The 15,023-nt window shown below is 45.0% G+C and overlaps 5 protein-coding genes across 5 annotated transcripts; 3 read left to right on the top strand and 2 right to left on the bottom strand.

Annotated features, from left to right (window-relative positions):
• Nucleotides 1-334: 334 nt before the first annotated feature.
• Nucleotides 335-2,482, bottom strand: T069G_00032 (fungal specific transcription factor domain-containing protein; the record flags this gene model as incomplete). The annotated part of the gene is made up of 3 exons (XM_056167242.1): nt 335-1,762; nt 1,832-2,173; nt 2,240-2,482. The coding sequence occupies 3 exons, from the start codon at nt 2,480-2,482 to the stop codon at nt 335-337; spliced, it is 2,013 nt and encodes a 670-aa protein (XP_056032558.1).
• A 925-nt stretch (nt 2,483-3,407) lies between these two features.
• On the top strand, nt 3,408-4,194 carry T069G_00031 (uncharacterized protein; the record flags this gene model as incomplete). Its single annotated transcript, XM_056167241.1, has 2 exons — nt 3,408-3,629; nt 3,709-4,194. The coding sequence occupies 2 exons, from the start codon at nt 3,408-3,410 to the stop codon at nt 4,192-4,194; spliced, it is 708 nt and encodes a 235-aa protein (XP_056032557.1).
• Nucleotides 4,195-6,556: 2,362 nt separating this feature from the next.
• On the bottom strand, nt 6,557-7,376 carry T069G_00030 (carbonic anhydrase domain-containing protein; the record flags this gene model as incomplete). Its single annotated transcript, XM_056167240.1, has 6 exons — nt 6,557-6,686; nt 6,745-6,850; nt 6,911-7,024; nt 7,082-7,138; nt 7,196-7,278; nt 7,336-7,376. 6 exons carry the CDS (start codon nt 7,374-7,376, stop codon nt 6,557-6,559), a joined length of 531 nt encoding a protein of 176 aa, XP_056032556.1.
• Nucleotides 7,377-10,734: 3,358 nt separating this feature from the next.
• Nucleotides 10,735-12,758, top strand: T069G_00029 (major facilitator superfamily domain-containing protein; the record flags this gene model as incomplete). The annotated part of the gene is made up of 7 exons (XM_056167239.1): nt 10,735-10,821; nt 10,891-11,067; nt 11,120-11,157; nt 11,202-11,445; nt 11,515-11,949; nt 12,002-12,060; nt 12,125-12,758. The coding sequence occupies 7 exons, from the start codon at nt 10,735-10,737 to the stop codon at nt 12,756-12,758; spliced, it is 1,674 nt and encodes a 557-aa protein (XP_056032555.1).
• Nucleotides 12,759-13,713: 955 nt separating this feature from the next.
• T069G_00028 (voltage-dependent anion channel domain-containing protein) lies at nt 13,714-14,988 on the top strand (the record flags this gene model as incomplete). Its single annotated transcript, XM_056167238.1, has 1 exon — nt 13,714-14,988. The coding sequence occupies one exon, from the start codon at nt 13,714-13,716 to the stop codon at nt 14,986-14,988; it is 1,275 nt and encodes a 424-aa protein (XP_056032554.1).
• Between the last annotated feature and the right edge of the window lie 35 nt (nt 14,989-15,023).

Raw genomic sequence — 15,023 nt, 5'->3', positions numbered from 1 at the left:
CTCCGGATACATTCCGGATAGATTCTGGAAAAAGCACCGGTCTAGCCGACTATCAATACCATTTCCAACACACCCTACTTTAAATGGCATCCATATAAATGGCAAAGATCAATCTGCAACGGATTGTTTGGGGTCATCATCATTTGTCAAAGAAAAAGTCAAGGCGGCGCTACTTGATGCGGCGAGCAAAAGTTCCGAAAAAGGGGTAGTAGAGGGAAGAAGAAGAAATAAGCTACCCGTAGATTGTGTCCGTTATATACAACGGAAGTATACAGGTTTAGAAAGCTGTCTATCAATTCGGCATTTTGTAGCTGTTCGGATAAGAGCCAGGTTATCACACCGGCATATAGCCCCCATTACTATCCAGGAGGCTATTGAAGAATAATTGCTGCAGGCTCCCAAAATTGGATTCCATAGTATCTACATCATCCGCTGATTCCACATACCATGGGGGATAATTTATCTCTGAATGAATGTCCTCTTGGTAAAAGCAATTGTCGGAGAAGTTGCCTTGCGGTATTTCTACAGGCTTTGTGTTCAGCGGTATGTTGAGTGGCTCTGTGATCTCGCCCTCTGCTGCATATGTATTAATAGAGAGCTCTGTTGGTAAATCCACACCAGAAGAGCTACACCAAAAGCCTGCCGGGGTAGAGATTGGAGCGCAGATTTGCGGCATCAGAGATGTGTTGTCATGGCTTCTTGGTTGAGTACTTTGCTGTGCGAGCTGTTCTTCCCGGTGCTGGCGTGTAGCGGTAACCATGCCAACTATAGACTCTCGTAGAGGATTTTGCGTCATCATAGCCGGGGGGATTTCGTTTAGGGTCTTGACTACGAGACTCCAAGCTCGTTCACACCCAGAGTCCCATGTCTGTGTCTGGAGATGGATAAGAACGATACCGATAGCATACCATTGCTGGAAATTTATCAGAACCCATCCCCATTGATGTGTTGAGGACTGATATCGCCATTTCCGCATGTTCTCAATGAGAGTTACGGCGGACAAAAATGATCTGTCTCTAAGATCTGTCTGGTCGGCCGATGCCGCTTTCCCAAATATATTCGTATCTCGCACAATAATGCTGAGGTGATCCAGGAGCATGCCGAAGAAAAATTCGGCAAAGTGTTGTATAGCACGCCCTGGGCCAGAGTTCCCAAAAAATTGGGCGGTCGCCCACTCTCGTGCTTCCTCTATCTTACGCAATGCGACACATTGCGCTGCCTGCTGCTTGTCCCCAGAAGCCAACAGAGCGGACAATGAAGAGAGCACATGATTGCACAGACGCCGCAGCTCACATGCCATGAGAGTAAAACTCACATCTGTAAAGCCCTCCCGCGCAGTTGGCTCTTTGGTCATGTTGACTTCAAGATCCGCATCGTTGCAATTTGTGGGCTCCTTGGTATCCAACATGCTGTTGGATATCATAGTTTCAGGAGCATAACATTGGCTGACACGAGCATCGAAACAGCAAATATGCCACCATAATCTTCGTCTCATCTCCGCTTCGAAAAAACAGACGCTTGGAAAGGTAGCGCCATCGCGATGCAGCCCTACCGATATCGCGGCCCTTACCAAAATACCAGACATCATCCACACAGTCCGCATGCCATACCGATGGCCTGCACTTTCGAGGTAGATTAGAGATGCTTGAGCAACGCATAGGTCAGTCGTCTTAAGGATACCAGCTTGTGATAAGGCCTTCTCTGTTCCGAGCACAAGGTTAGAGAGAACCGTTTCTTTGGCGTCATGGAACGCCTCTTGCACCTAGAGAGCTTCGTCAGCCCTGTCTCTCATGAGTATTAAATGAGTCTACTGTAACGAGGATGCATTTACATCAGAGTTGCTCAGTGAGTTAACGGCTGCTAGAGAGATAGAGAAGATTAAGGAGCGCATCCCTGGGGATAGCTTATCAAAGCCGGCTTCGGCGCGCCGAATTACTTCAGTCATGGTTGGTACATGAAGGACCTTGATAAAAGGATCCACATTCTCAATATATACCTGCCAGATATAAGACAGGAGATGTGGCGCCGGATGAAATGCAGATTCAAGCGGATTGCTTTGGCTAAAGGTGAAGGGTATTTGACCAGATTCTGCCTCGTCTGCCGAGAGACTGTCTTCAAAAGCAGTTAAATCGATGATGTCGCTGGTCTCGAATGCTTCGCGGACACTTCTTAGCTATCAATAAGACAATTAGAAAACGAGCCTACATGGATGCGGTTACGCTGCAGACGCAGAGCTTACCTCGCCATGAAGAGCAGTCCAAAAGCCGTTACTGGTATACAGCGTGCCTTCTTCGCAAACATGAAGACTACCAAACGAACGGCTCAGCTTTTGTGTATTATCATGATATGCGTCCATTGCGTGTATGTCGTGAGACGCCCGGTCTATTTGGGTTGTCGAATCTGGTTTGCTGCTCCTGGTGGACACATTGCCTGAATTGGTATGGCGAGGTGTGGAATCTTCATCTCGTGCCTGAGCCTTCATATCGTCTACCACACTCTCTAACTGCCTCAGGCGACTGAGAAGCTCTTGCACCTGAACTTCGGACCGCTTACGCGGCCGAGGCGCCCGAGATGAAGGGACAGATGCAGTTGCCGAGTTATGTTGGCGAGTTGGCATGCGCCCGCTAAAAGGATACAGGCATTCCACGCCCGCTTTAGAGCAGAATCCGCATGGACTCTGTCTATTGCATCGGGATTTGCGTCTACGGCAATTGAAGCAGCTCCAAGAGCTCACCACCAGGCCTCGACTCTCGCTAGGGTTCCGTGAATTACTCTTCAAAGCTTGATCCGCCATATTCTCGGCTTCGGACAAAACAGGATGATAAGGGAGATGTCTTGGTCCGAATGCAGGCCCGCATCCAGATGCGACAAACAATAAACAACCGAAGTTTGTGTTTTTGTGAGCTTGACGCACCAATACAGTACTCGAGTAACTAGGTACCATGGCAGAGTGCTTACGAAAGAAAAGCAGACGACGTGAATTAATTGAGTGACGACACAGTATAGCCAAGAGCGGAGACAACCCGCCTCGTTGATTGGTTAGAGAGGTCGTGGTCCGAAAGATCGTGGTCCGAAGGCCGTGGTCCGAAAACATTGGAGACCTCCGAAACTCACGATCTATGTGACAAAGGTAACATAAGCGCGAGAATCGCAGTGTGGTTTGCTTACCAAGGACAGCAGATTAATTAATAATATCATGACGACTATCCGTGTACGTTTTTTTTTCTCTTTTTTAAATAGCTTCGCAGAGGCTCAAGCACTGATGGGAGAGGAAATTGATATAAGTTGCTAGTGTACCTCGCCTTCGTCAAATATGTGCGAATAATATTTGGAGATCCTCCAACTGATTCATATAATTACTAAACGTGAAAAAAATATCCCGCAACAGGCAAAGACATATAAGCACAATGCCTAATCTGCAGACCTTTGTTCTCTACGCCTCTGCGCCGTTTGCGGCCTCTGCAAACCCATGGAAGGTGGCATTTATCCTCGAAGAACTTGAACTTCCATATCGATTCGAGAAAATCAACGAAACAGATAAGAAACAGCAACCTTTTCTCTCATTGAATCCCAACGGCAAAGTGCCAGTGCTGAGAGACCCAAATAATAACAATATAACAATATGGGAGGCAAGTTGAGTTCATCATAAGAAAAGCTTCTATCCTTTGCGCGCGGCCACACCATCTAATATTACGGCGAGTGGTTTAGTCTGGCGCAATCATCGACTATCTTATTGATGTTTATGACATCCAACATACGCTTCACTACGCTTCCGGCGCAGAAAAATACTTGACGCGCTGCTGGGAGCATTTTCAGATGAGTGGCCAAGGACCATACTTTGGACAGATGGTTTGGTATACCACTTTCCACCACGAGACGCTCCTGTCTGTTATAGAGCGCTATGGTAATGAGATTAAGCGTTTTTTGGGAGTCATTGACGCGCATCTTGGAAGCCAGGGCACAGAATATTTGATAGGAGACCGTGTCACCTACGCAGACATCATGTTCCTACCGTACTGCAAGGGCTTGGCTACTATCATTTACCCAGAACTAGATACATCTCAGTGGAAGAATTATACTGCTTGGATTGATCGCATTTCATCAAGACCAGCCATTGCGCGCGCCCTTAAAATAATGGACGCCGCAGTGCTGCAGCATAAAGAGTATATTGCATCGGTCGTTGCACAGAAATAGCGTTATGTGGGCAGTGAAGGAATAAATAAATATTTTGTTCATGTCATAAGTCGGCTCTCATTATTATATAGTTCTTCTTCCAAAGAGTTTGCACCAGTCGTCAAACGTTTCTCTGGGCATTTTGAAAACGCGATCCTGACCACTGCCAAGTCTCAGCTGCATTTTCCACGCATGTCCAGATTCAATAGTCGCTTCAGCAATAGGTAACTTTTGAGCCAATAGCAATGATCCCTGGCGGTTAGAGTATGATTCTTCCCTATTGTGTAGCGATACGATGATGCTCGCAAACCATTGACATTCTTCCTCCATCTCGTATATACCTGGGGTCTCCGGTAAATGAATGCACGTATTCAGCCGGTCACTGTATATCATGCAGATGTAATATATAATCAACGCATCGTAATACATATTTCCAAATGGCGGATTATTCACCGACATCCCACTTGGTTGAATATAGGTGCTGTACCAGTTTTGTAGAGACACTCGAAGTTTCTGGGCTCGAGATATGAGCTCTGTAATTGGTTTAAGTGGTTGGTTGGGATTGTGGCAAATCACGTCAGTAAAATCTTTGAAGAGGGTGGGAATAGTGACAAAGATTGATACCATAGAGATAACCATGGTACTTCTTTCTGGTACAAGGGGATCGTCCGTGATGATTGATTGAAGCACTGCTCTCCATGCTGGGTGTTCGAGGAAGCAGGCTTCATTATTGAGTATTGCTTCTGTTGCCTACCAGAGAGTTCAGTATGCGTTATCCAGATGAACGCTTTGATGGCAAAAGCAAAGACTCACCATTGGTCCTACATGTCCCATAAAGAGACTTTTCTCAAACTCGGAATTATAGCTTTGTGGGCCCCGTAACTTTATTATGTACGTGGCTCCCGCGGTGTGCTTTATCCAGGCATTCTCCCGACTAGGGTTGAGCAGCTACATAGGTCGAGGAAAAGGAATAAGCCATATATTTCCAGATTTGCTTGATTGGCACTTACTTCATACAGGCCTAGAATTTGCGTGGCGCAGAGCACCTCAGTTGTGATATGCTGAGAATCAGAGTGAATGGCATCTTGTAAATTTGATAGCGCCATCGAATATTTTGAAAGAGCGAGTAGCTCCCATTGCTTGTCATCAGGCGTAAGCAAGCATCTAACGCGAGCTAGAACACAATCCGTAGCACTGCGTATTAAGACGCTTTGATCGTAGTGTAAAGGGATATAACGGAAGTATGACCAATTCTTTCCTTCAAAGAAATGGGTAATGCTTTGAGGATTTTCGAGAAGCCTTTGCCCAGTATACCGACCAACTCCAACTGAAGCCAGTAGCGATAGATCCAGGAAACGTAGATTCGTTTTGGCGAGCATTATCGGATAAGCTGGACTGACAGTGTGCAAATATGCTACATCCGCCCGCAAGCAGACATCATCATACCTGGTTATAGCAGGAATCCTTGTCACATCAACTGTTTCGGGTTGCCTCCGGTCAGTCGCGCTGCCACTAAGATCTTCATCGGCTATAAAAACAGGAATTTGTCGGCTGTTAGGATGCTGGTGCTTTGGTTGTCTTTTCCGCTTCTGAGCTACTTTTTGCATAACCTCACGTCTTATTTTAGCGCGGTCGAACGGCGCAGTAGAGGTTGTCGGATTTATCCAAAGAAGATTGGTAGAAGCCATTCCGGCCGAATGGAATCCCGCCAGTAGTTGAATGTGTCTTGTAGCAATGCAAGGATATAAGTATGCAAGTGATGGTTCTTTCAAATTGGCTTGCGCACTGCTATAGATAGGACCGTCTTGGAAAGAAATGATGTTGGAAACTTCACGAAGATATGCCTGAGATGAACTGAGCCACCATACTTGGTGGATTACATAACCTGCCAGTAAGCACTAAAGTGGAGAACTGGTTCTAGAATCAACCCGCAGGAAGTGACAAAAGACGCGGGGTTGAATCAATCTGGTGAACTTTTAGCACACTTGCATGGTACCCTACAACTACGTCCCAATGCTTCTCTCTAGCACATTGGCATAGAAGTAGGCGGAAGATATTCTACTTAGTAAAAAATAAATACGTTGGTAAAGAGCACAAATGACTTTCAAGCTTGGGACAAAGCGAAGCTTTTGCTAATCCAGACATTACAGAACATAAACTGGTTTACACAAAAGTACAACTCTGCCTGGTCTTGTAGCGACTAAGTCTCACATGGCATGATACCGTTCATGATGAATTGGGATGAGCAACTCGTATATTAAAGCGATATATCTGACTGCATGACTACCTAGGTAGATTGAAATGTAAATGAGGGTGTACTCCGTGCATTTATTCGTATCTACCTCCCGATAATCTTTCTCACAATAAACCACGATTGGTTACTTTACTCCACCGGAGTTAACAAGCCTGTCTTGATGTCGTACACAAATCCCAAAGATTGATCAGAAATTCGCTTTGGAACATAAGGAGATGTCTTCAGTAAATGAAGGTCATCTCGGACGCTTTGCTCAACCCTGGCTTATGTATTAGCATGGACCCTTGCGATTTTTTTTTCTCGCACAGAAAACTCACTCGTCAAAAGCCCCAAATACCATATGATCGATCTCTGAATGGTCCGGCAGACGGCTTTTATGAGCTTCACGGATATCTGCATCCTTGAATTGACTCCCGCCACAATCTTACAGCGCGCATTAATCAGCATATACTTCTCATCTTAATGTTGATCAACACGGCATACCTGTGTGATGAATCACAATGACTCTCTTCAATCCAAGAAAAACATCAAAAAGCATAATTTCTTGCAAAGCAGGGCCAACGCGCCCTGCCGGATTGCGCGAGATAAGGAATTGATCTAAGGCATTGCGCTTATTAGATTACTGCAAATGAGAAAGACTAGCTTTTTGCGTACCTTCGGGCTTAGTTTGCAAGAATTGATCTGGGTTGAGGCGGAAATCGACACAAGTAACTATGCAAGTCAGTTTTTCGAATAACCCAAATAGTTATTGCAAAAAGTTTTACTTACTGACGAGAGTGGTTTCGAAGACGCGACCGAGAGCCATCTGCTCGGCGATGGTGGGGGCGGGGTTATGAGTTTCAGCGTATTTCCTGTTTCGCAGCGGTTAGCATTCGCAGCAGCATAAATATGAGATATCATCAACTTGCTTGTTACGCTCAACAAGTGTCTCGTAAAAAGAGGGAGCCATTGTGCTGAGTTGAGTTGGGATGATTGTATTTGTTATGTTGGATTGAAAGTTGACTGATGTGCTTGTAGATACAGGGCTTTTTCAGTTTTCTCTTCGGTGACTGTCGACTACTACTTATATACTTAAAAGTGATATATAAATTGCTCAATAGGATGAATTGATGAATCCTACTATGTGTAATCATTGACAATATTGTCTTGCATTTGACATTCATAATCCGTTCTGTATTCGTCATCTTTGATCCGTGGTGTTTTGTCTCTTCCAGGGTGCTTCTACCTTACTTGGATTAGCACTACTCTACCTAGAGCACCTTTGACAAGATCTTAGCTGGTGCAAGCGGTTAGCTAGATTTGTAAGACTGTATGCTACTCCGATTTGGGCAATCGCACCCTGGTCATTTTAGCACTTAATCCACCTCCTGTCCAATTATGGTAATCATACCCTGGTAGGTTAACCTTTCGTCTGTGTAAGCAAGAACAGACCCCGGGATTTGACAGACCAAATTTTGTTTTGTATGCTGCAAAAAGGTAACTTAGTGACAGTTGCTCTGTATCACCACGAAGCTACTTCTCAGCCTCATGGTAACATTTTGCCACACCTGCATTATGATTTGAAATCGAAGATTGATTTGTTATCCAGTTCAGCTTCGCTACAATTATTGCGCTCAAGACAAGTACTGTGCCGTCATCTAATTGACAATGAGAGGGTATTTGAGTATAAAATTCATTGAGTCAGTTTTTATATACTACTTCAAATGGACAATACAGAAAGCTCGCGGCAGACATTAATTGGTCAAATGAAAATGTTTACGACAAGACTCTGGGGCAAGCATCATTAGGTAGCTGTAACTGATACGGAAGCTGGCGATAAGTTGGTTAACTTATGGCCGGGAAGATGTCGTCAAGGTACGCGCCGTAATCCCCGTAAAGCCTTACATACAGCGCCACTGAAAAGTTCTCTTTCAGCAAAGTGAACTTTAGTCCATTTGGCGTTGAGAATTTCTGTTCTTTATCCATAGCCTTGATACAACAGTTGCTGTTGACATTCAAGGATTGATCTCGCAGCAGGTTAATGAATTCGACAAGCTGGTTTTGATAGGATAGAGATTACCTCTAGGCAACGTCTGTGCCACACGTTCTATGCAAGGGCAGCTTGGACTGTGCGCCTAAAGCCATGTGCCTTATGGATGGAGCTCACGTATTAGTGTAGCAGAATATTTGAGGCGGGCAATGGTCTCTGTGGTGGCGCACCGAATATAAAGATCAATGCATGGTTAAAACTCGACTTTCGTTCAAATATTTTCTGACTGACTAATGTTATGCAAAGGCTCTTATCATCACTACGTCGACATATTTATTGCCGGTGATGATGGTGCTGGAATTCGCCTTGAGTGGGCAGTAATGATAGATTGCGTATGCGAGCCCAATCAACGATTTTACAGGGCCTTAGTGTTTTGATTGCACTAACTATTGAATACGAAAATTCTTACTACTGATGTTTACTTCTGCCGTTCGTTCCGGTTATCGCTAGGTCATCAGTCATGCGCCAATTCTATTGTATAGTTTTCGCTTGATGGAGAAATTATTTATGCGTTTAGTATTCATATTACATTTCTCTCTTCAATTGCATCATCGGCATGTTCTTCTGTAAACGTCTACTATGGGAGCTTTCCCTATGTTGTAGTGTTTATCCGTCGGAGTACTTGTAACATGAACATCGACTGGGTCGTCGTAAATGTGTGTGTGAGTTTGGTCTCACAAAGAGTATCGGCCCACCACAATTCTACTTTATGCCTTCTACTATGTCATCTAGATTATGCTTTAATGCCCATAATGTGCTTGAAAATTGTTTCATGAACTATTACACGTTATTTTGCACGGTGTCCAAGGTAGATTTAGAGAGTGAACTTTTGGTAGCAATCGTGGGACCCCAAGTCATGTGAAAGATTCTGAACATTAATTCTCAAAGAGAACAAAATACAGCACTTTCTATGGAACAGAACATGGTGGAGAGGAACTTGGTAATGTAACGAGAAACTGCGCCCTAATTTGAAAGATTTGCCGAAAGCTGAGAAGATTATGCCATACACAACGATAGGCCGTCAGAGTTTGATGTACGGCTAGAGAGGTCTTTCTTATATATTATATTTCGCGCTAGTGTTACGTGAGGACCTCTGAACCGGGGGTTCATAAGCAAAAGTCATTGAAACACGACAAATTTCGACGCCCGATGACAGATTATTTATATTTTATGCGCCACTAAGATCAATCGACCCGTCAAACGATGGAACGGAAGGAACGTGGCATCACATTTTACGAGCACATGTATACTGCTCTCTATGTGCACTGCAAGAAGAGATACCTTGACTCTGGATACGCATCCACGTACGGTTTCTTCCCCTCCAGGTTGAATCTCAAGCTACATGTACATATTTTGAAAGGGCTCTTTCCCTAGCTCTGGCGTGTGGCTAGATGCACAATTCATGTCACTGACGATATGTATCAAAAGCACGATTACAATTACATCTTCTGCCAGGCATGAGACCCCACGTCGTTACTCACTCACGAGGCAGATCTATTGCCACCAACGGTGATATCTAAGTCTGCATTAATAATAGCATCTAATCTCGCGATTTCGGCGACCAAAGGCATCAAATCCCCGCTACGATTGCGGTATCTCAGTTTTATGCGTTTGAATCGCATTCTCCTGCTGCACAGTTGAGTACATTCCCCATCTATACACGCAGATGGCTCTATACAAGTATATATCCGTTAGATACTCATCCTAGCCACCAACAGATCGCAAAACCGGCCAAATCCCTCCATCGAAGGAGCAGCAAAGAAGGACTTAATACACCAGTGTTCGTATATAAGCAATCCAACAATTGAAATAACGCAAAGATTCAGGGAATGAGGTGATCATTTCATTGCTAAGCTACAGTCAAGAAATTCCGCGAGAATATATTGAGATCCGTAGTCTGTCAATAGTAATCATCGTACTGGCTATTTAATATTAGTGATCCTATTTAATGATTTGTGATCTCATTTACTGATTAGTGATCTCAAGCCCAGCCTACAGCTCTCGAGTGGGGCTTTACGACTCCCAAATTACCATTGGGACTTTGTTCTCAACACGCAACACAAAAATAAATGCCATTTGTCAACAGGTAGCCCAATGATTCGTAAAGGGGAACGGGCCACAGACAGGATTGACATGCAAGCTCGGAATATAGATAAATACAATGCCGAATTAAGGGATAAAGCTATTAAAACCGGAATGATGTTGTTGTCTTATAACAAGACCTTCAAGATATATCCGCTAAGAAGCCAAAAAGGGGCAAAAGAAACCCAAATTTACGATGGATACCGAAAAGCGTGCACCATCCAGTCTCTTTATTTCGAGCCCAAATTCTGCAACGGACGAAGAATCCCAAATGGAAGTTCAGGTACCTAAAGCTTTGCCGTCTGCTGCGATGAATACCGAGGAGGGGGAGGCTCAAGATGAAACGGCACAGGAGCAAAAGAAGTCTTTCAAATTCAAAGTCACTGTCTTCATGCTCTGCCTAACTTCAGTCTCTGTTGCCATGGACTCAGTTATCGTCGCTGCGACTTTAGCTGCCATCACGTCTTCGTTAAAAGGAAATAGCTTGGAGGCCTTTTGGGTAGGAACGTCATATTTATTAGCTCAGACGGTTAGTTTTCCTACTCCTTTCGTATGAAGTTCTCTCACATAACTCAATTTAGGTTGCAGTACCTATTTATGGTTCTATTTCAGACATTTTGTGAGACTTCTCGTGCATTGCCTAGACTACTATTATGCTAACAGATATCTTAGCGGCCGGAAGTGGGTTATGGTCTTTGCGATCGCGATATTTCTTCTTGGAAGCATCCTCTGTGGTTGTGCTCAGAACATGAATTGGCTGGTGGCTGCGCGGGTAGTTCAAGGCCTTGGAGGGGGTGGCTGTTTGACCCTGACCACAGTCATTCTCAGCGATATCACGACGCTCCGTGAGAGGCCAAAATATCTTTCCATGGGAGCCTTTGCGTGGGCTTTAGGCACCAATATCGGGGTAGGACACGCTCTGGCCGGTTGAAACTATTCACAAAACCTCTGCAAAGGCTGACAGTTGATTTGATAGGTACCTGTTGGTGGAGCAATCGGACAGTATACATCTTGGCGCTGGGTCTTTTGGATAAACATCCCTATCTGCATTCCCAGTATTGCTGGCATTGTATATGCACTACATCTTGTCCGGGATAAATCTTCATTCAAATCAAAGGCCGCCCGTGTGGATTACTTGGGCATCACCGTTTTTATCGCTGCCACGACACTATTACTCTACGGCATCACTACTGGAGGCACTACAAATCCGTGGAATTCCGCAAGCGTTTTAGCACCTTTAGTCCTCGGAGTTTTTGGGCTTGGCGTATTCCTTCTCATTGAATGGAAAGTGACAAAAACGCCAATGGTGCCCCTACGTATCTTTAATAATCGCAGTGGCAACACAGGTTTCTTTGGTTCATTCGTCCATGGCTTAGTACTATGGGCTTCTGCCTACTATATCATCATCTTTGTTAGTTCCCAGTTACCTTTTATACACTTTATGTACTAATCTAGCCATCTAGTTCCTTGGCGCGAGAGGTGACCCTCTATTCAAGTCTTCAGCAGAAACGCTCCCGGGCAGGTAAGCCGTCTTCTAACGACACCAACTCCGGCATAATTTTCACGTACTAACTATACAATTTTAGTGCCCCCATTGCTCTCTCAGCTGTATTTTGCGGCATATGGGTTTCTAGGTCACTTCGATTCCAGAAAATGACCTGGTTAGCTTGGGCGCTTCTTACCACCGGGACAGGGTTAGTTGCTCTCATGAAACCAAATTCGTCCGCCGGTATTTTATACGCGATTCGCATTATTCCTGCCATTGGAGGAGGTTTCCTGTTCCAATTGCCTCTATTCGCTGTACAATCCACCGCTGCCGGCCAGGATATCGGCATTGCCACGTCAATGATCGCCTTCTTTCGCAGCGTAGGCCAGGCATTCGGGGTTGCTATTGGAGGTACAGTGTTCCAAAACGAGTTTGATCGCTTTTTGGCAACAGCGATGGCGGCAGGTCGCATCCCATCAGATTTCGTGATCACGGGTGCTCAAGCTGCTGGCGCATATGAAAGAATCAACGCACTTCCTCCTACCATGCATGATGTACAAGAAACCTATCGATATATCTATGCGGATGCCTTGAGAACGGTCTGGTATGTTACTACAGGTATTGCCGGCATGGGCTTCCTGGTTGGACTTTTAGTGAGAAACGAAAACATGGACCGAGGGAATTATTCGAAGCAAACCTTTCAAGTAGAGGAGAGCAGAGAAAGTTCTTCGTAAAGATGGACTTTTGGTGCAGACTCTCCTCAACGTTTCATAGTCGGTAATCGGGAAGCCATCAATGGTCATGTCTCATAGAATCATGTAATAGAAGGCTATTGCTACATATTTGAGTAGCAATAATAGTCGCCCTTTAACAGGCCCAGTGGCTGGTGTAACCTACAGACAACGTTGTTTATCCTATGCGAGAGCTTCAGAAGAGGGCCTAAAGTTCGGATCTATGGCAATTTTAAGGGTGATTGTCAATGAATCTTGACAGCTATACCATCAGTCGTAGTATTCAGCATCACAGGTAGTAAGCAGGTAGCTATACAATGCAAGGATGAGAATGATGCGATGCAACTTGGTATGGGAAAGGGTAAAATCGTGGGGCTTCCTGCCCCGATAGCCACGACCCTACGAGCAATGCATCACAAACTATTTATGCGCAAATGCCAACTTTTAGCTAACTAAGATTGTTACTGACAAACCGTACAAGTCCTCACTGTGGAGGTTATGCCTTCAATTTTGTCAAAAGTGGGATCTCCGGATTGATTTGCTGCGTTTATGAGAGGCGTTGTTCAGCTGAAAGCTGATCTAACCCAATCTCCGAAGATTATATCAGCGCGTTGGCACTAAAACATCCACATCTTTGAGCATTCATGCGACGACCCGTCACTGTGCAATTGGGATTGGCGGTTTTCTTTTTTTGGTGCCTGGCGCAACCAATTAGCAGTGTCCAGCGTTTCAAGGCGGCATTTTGAATTTATGCTAACCCGGAAATATCGGGACAGCAATCCAACAACAGACCTTCCGGAACAGTTTCGCCAGCTCAGCTTGCATTCCTGGCCTCGCGAGAGCCAATGTACTTCGCTTACTTATAATAGCGAACAACCAACCCAATCCCCGTTAAAAGGTTCTTGTGAATCATATGAAGTTGCAAGCTGGAGCATCTACAGCTCAGAGTACTCAAGGAATGACAACTCAACAACCTCTATCTTCAGCAAGCGGGCTCCAGAATGGACCTGAGCTTGGTAAATCCAATGACGACGACTGGGAAACAGGTCAGCTCTCAGCGCCAGAACAACGTGTCTGCAGCCCGGGATATAAGTGCCCAATTCGTGAGCGCTTGAAGCACTTTACTTGGGCTTGGTTTGCAGTCACCATAAGCACTGGTGTTCTCGGCCTTCTCTTCCATAACACGCCCAACCGCTTCGATGGGCTCAATGCTATTGGCAAAGTAGCATTTATCCTCGCTATTGCCATGTTTCTTGTCTCTGTCGCCGCCATTACATATCGATTCATCAAGACGCCCAGAGGATTAAGGACAAGCTTATTGCATCCAACTGAAGGCTTGTTTTTTCCAGCATTTTTATTAAGTTTGGCCATTATCCTTGCCAATTCAGCTATATATGGTATTCCGGCATCAGGTCCTTGGTTACCTGTAGCTCTGAGAGTATGCTTTTGGATCTACGCTGCTCTAGCTATCTCTTCATCTGTGCTGCAATATACCATGGTCTTTAAGGGGGCTAAACTCAAGATCAAGTCAATGAGCCCCCTTTGGATTTTTCCTATTTTCCCCACATTATTAACGGGGGTCCTGGCTTCCACAATCGCGCCATCACAACCGCCTTCACAACGATTACCTATCCTTGTTGCGGGAGTTACTTACTTGGGCCTGGGATTTAGTGTTGCTTTTATCCTATATGCATTATACCTCCATCGCCTGACGCAGGAGGGATTCCCGGCGCCTCCGATGCGTCCAGGAATGTTTATTGCAGTTGGGCCGCCAGGATTCACAGCGACGGGCCTCATAGGCCTCTCTAGATCTATCCCGGACGGCTATGCCTATTTCGCTAGGTTTCCTGCTGCATCGCAGATATTAAAGGTTCTTGCGCTCTGGATTGGCATTTGGTTATGGGCTTTGGCTTTCTGGTTCTTCGCCTTCAGTTTCATTGCACTTGTAATGGGTGTAGCAAGGAAACGCATTCGCTTCTCCCTGGCTTGGTGGGCAATTGTCTTCCCTAACACAGCCTTTACAATTGCAACATGTCTCATCGGAGAAGAGCTTGACAGTGATGGTATCAAGGGCGTAGCAAGCGCTATGACACTTTTGATCGTGATTGCATGGTTAGTAGTGCTTGCTTCACATATCCGTGCTGTAATGCTTAGCAAGGTTTTATGGCCTGGCCGAGATGAAGATTTCGGACATTACACTCCTAACAAAGATAAAGCAGTTGTAAACCACTAATCATAAGCTTAGCTGTTAATAAATAAATGTTCAAT

Source organism: Trichoderma breve, chromosome 1 (assembly GCF_028502605.1).
Source record: "Trichoderma breve strain T069 chromosome 1, whole genome shotgun sequence".
Lineage (NCBI taxonomy): Eukaryota > Fungi > Ascomycota > Sordariomycetes > Hypocreales > Hypocreaceae > Trichoderma > Trichoderma breve.
Note: the sequence above shows the minus strand (reverse complement) of the source record. Positions and strands in the feature narration are given on the sequence as shown.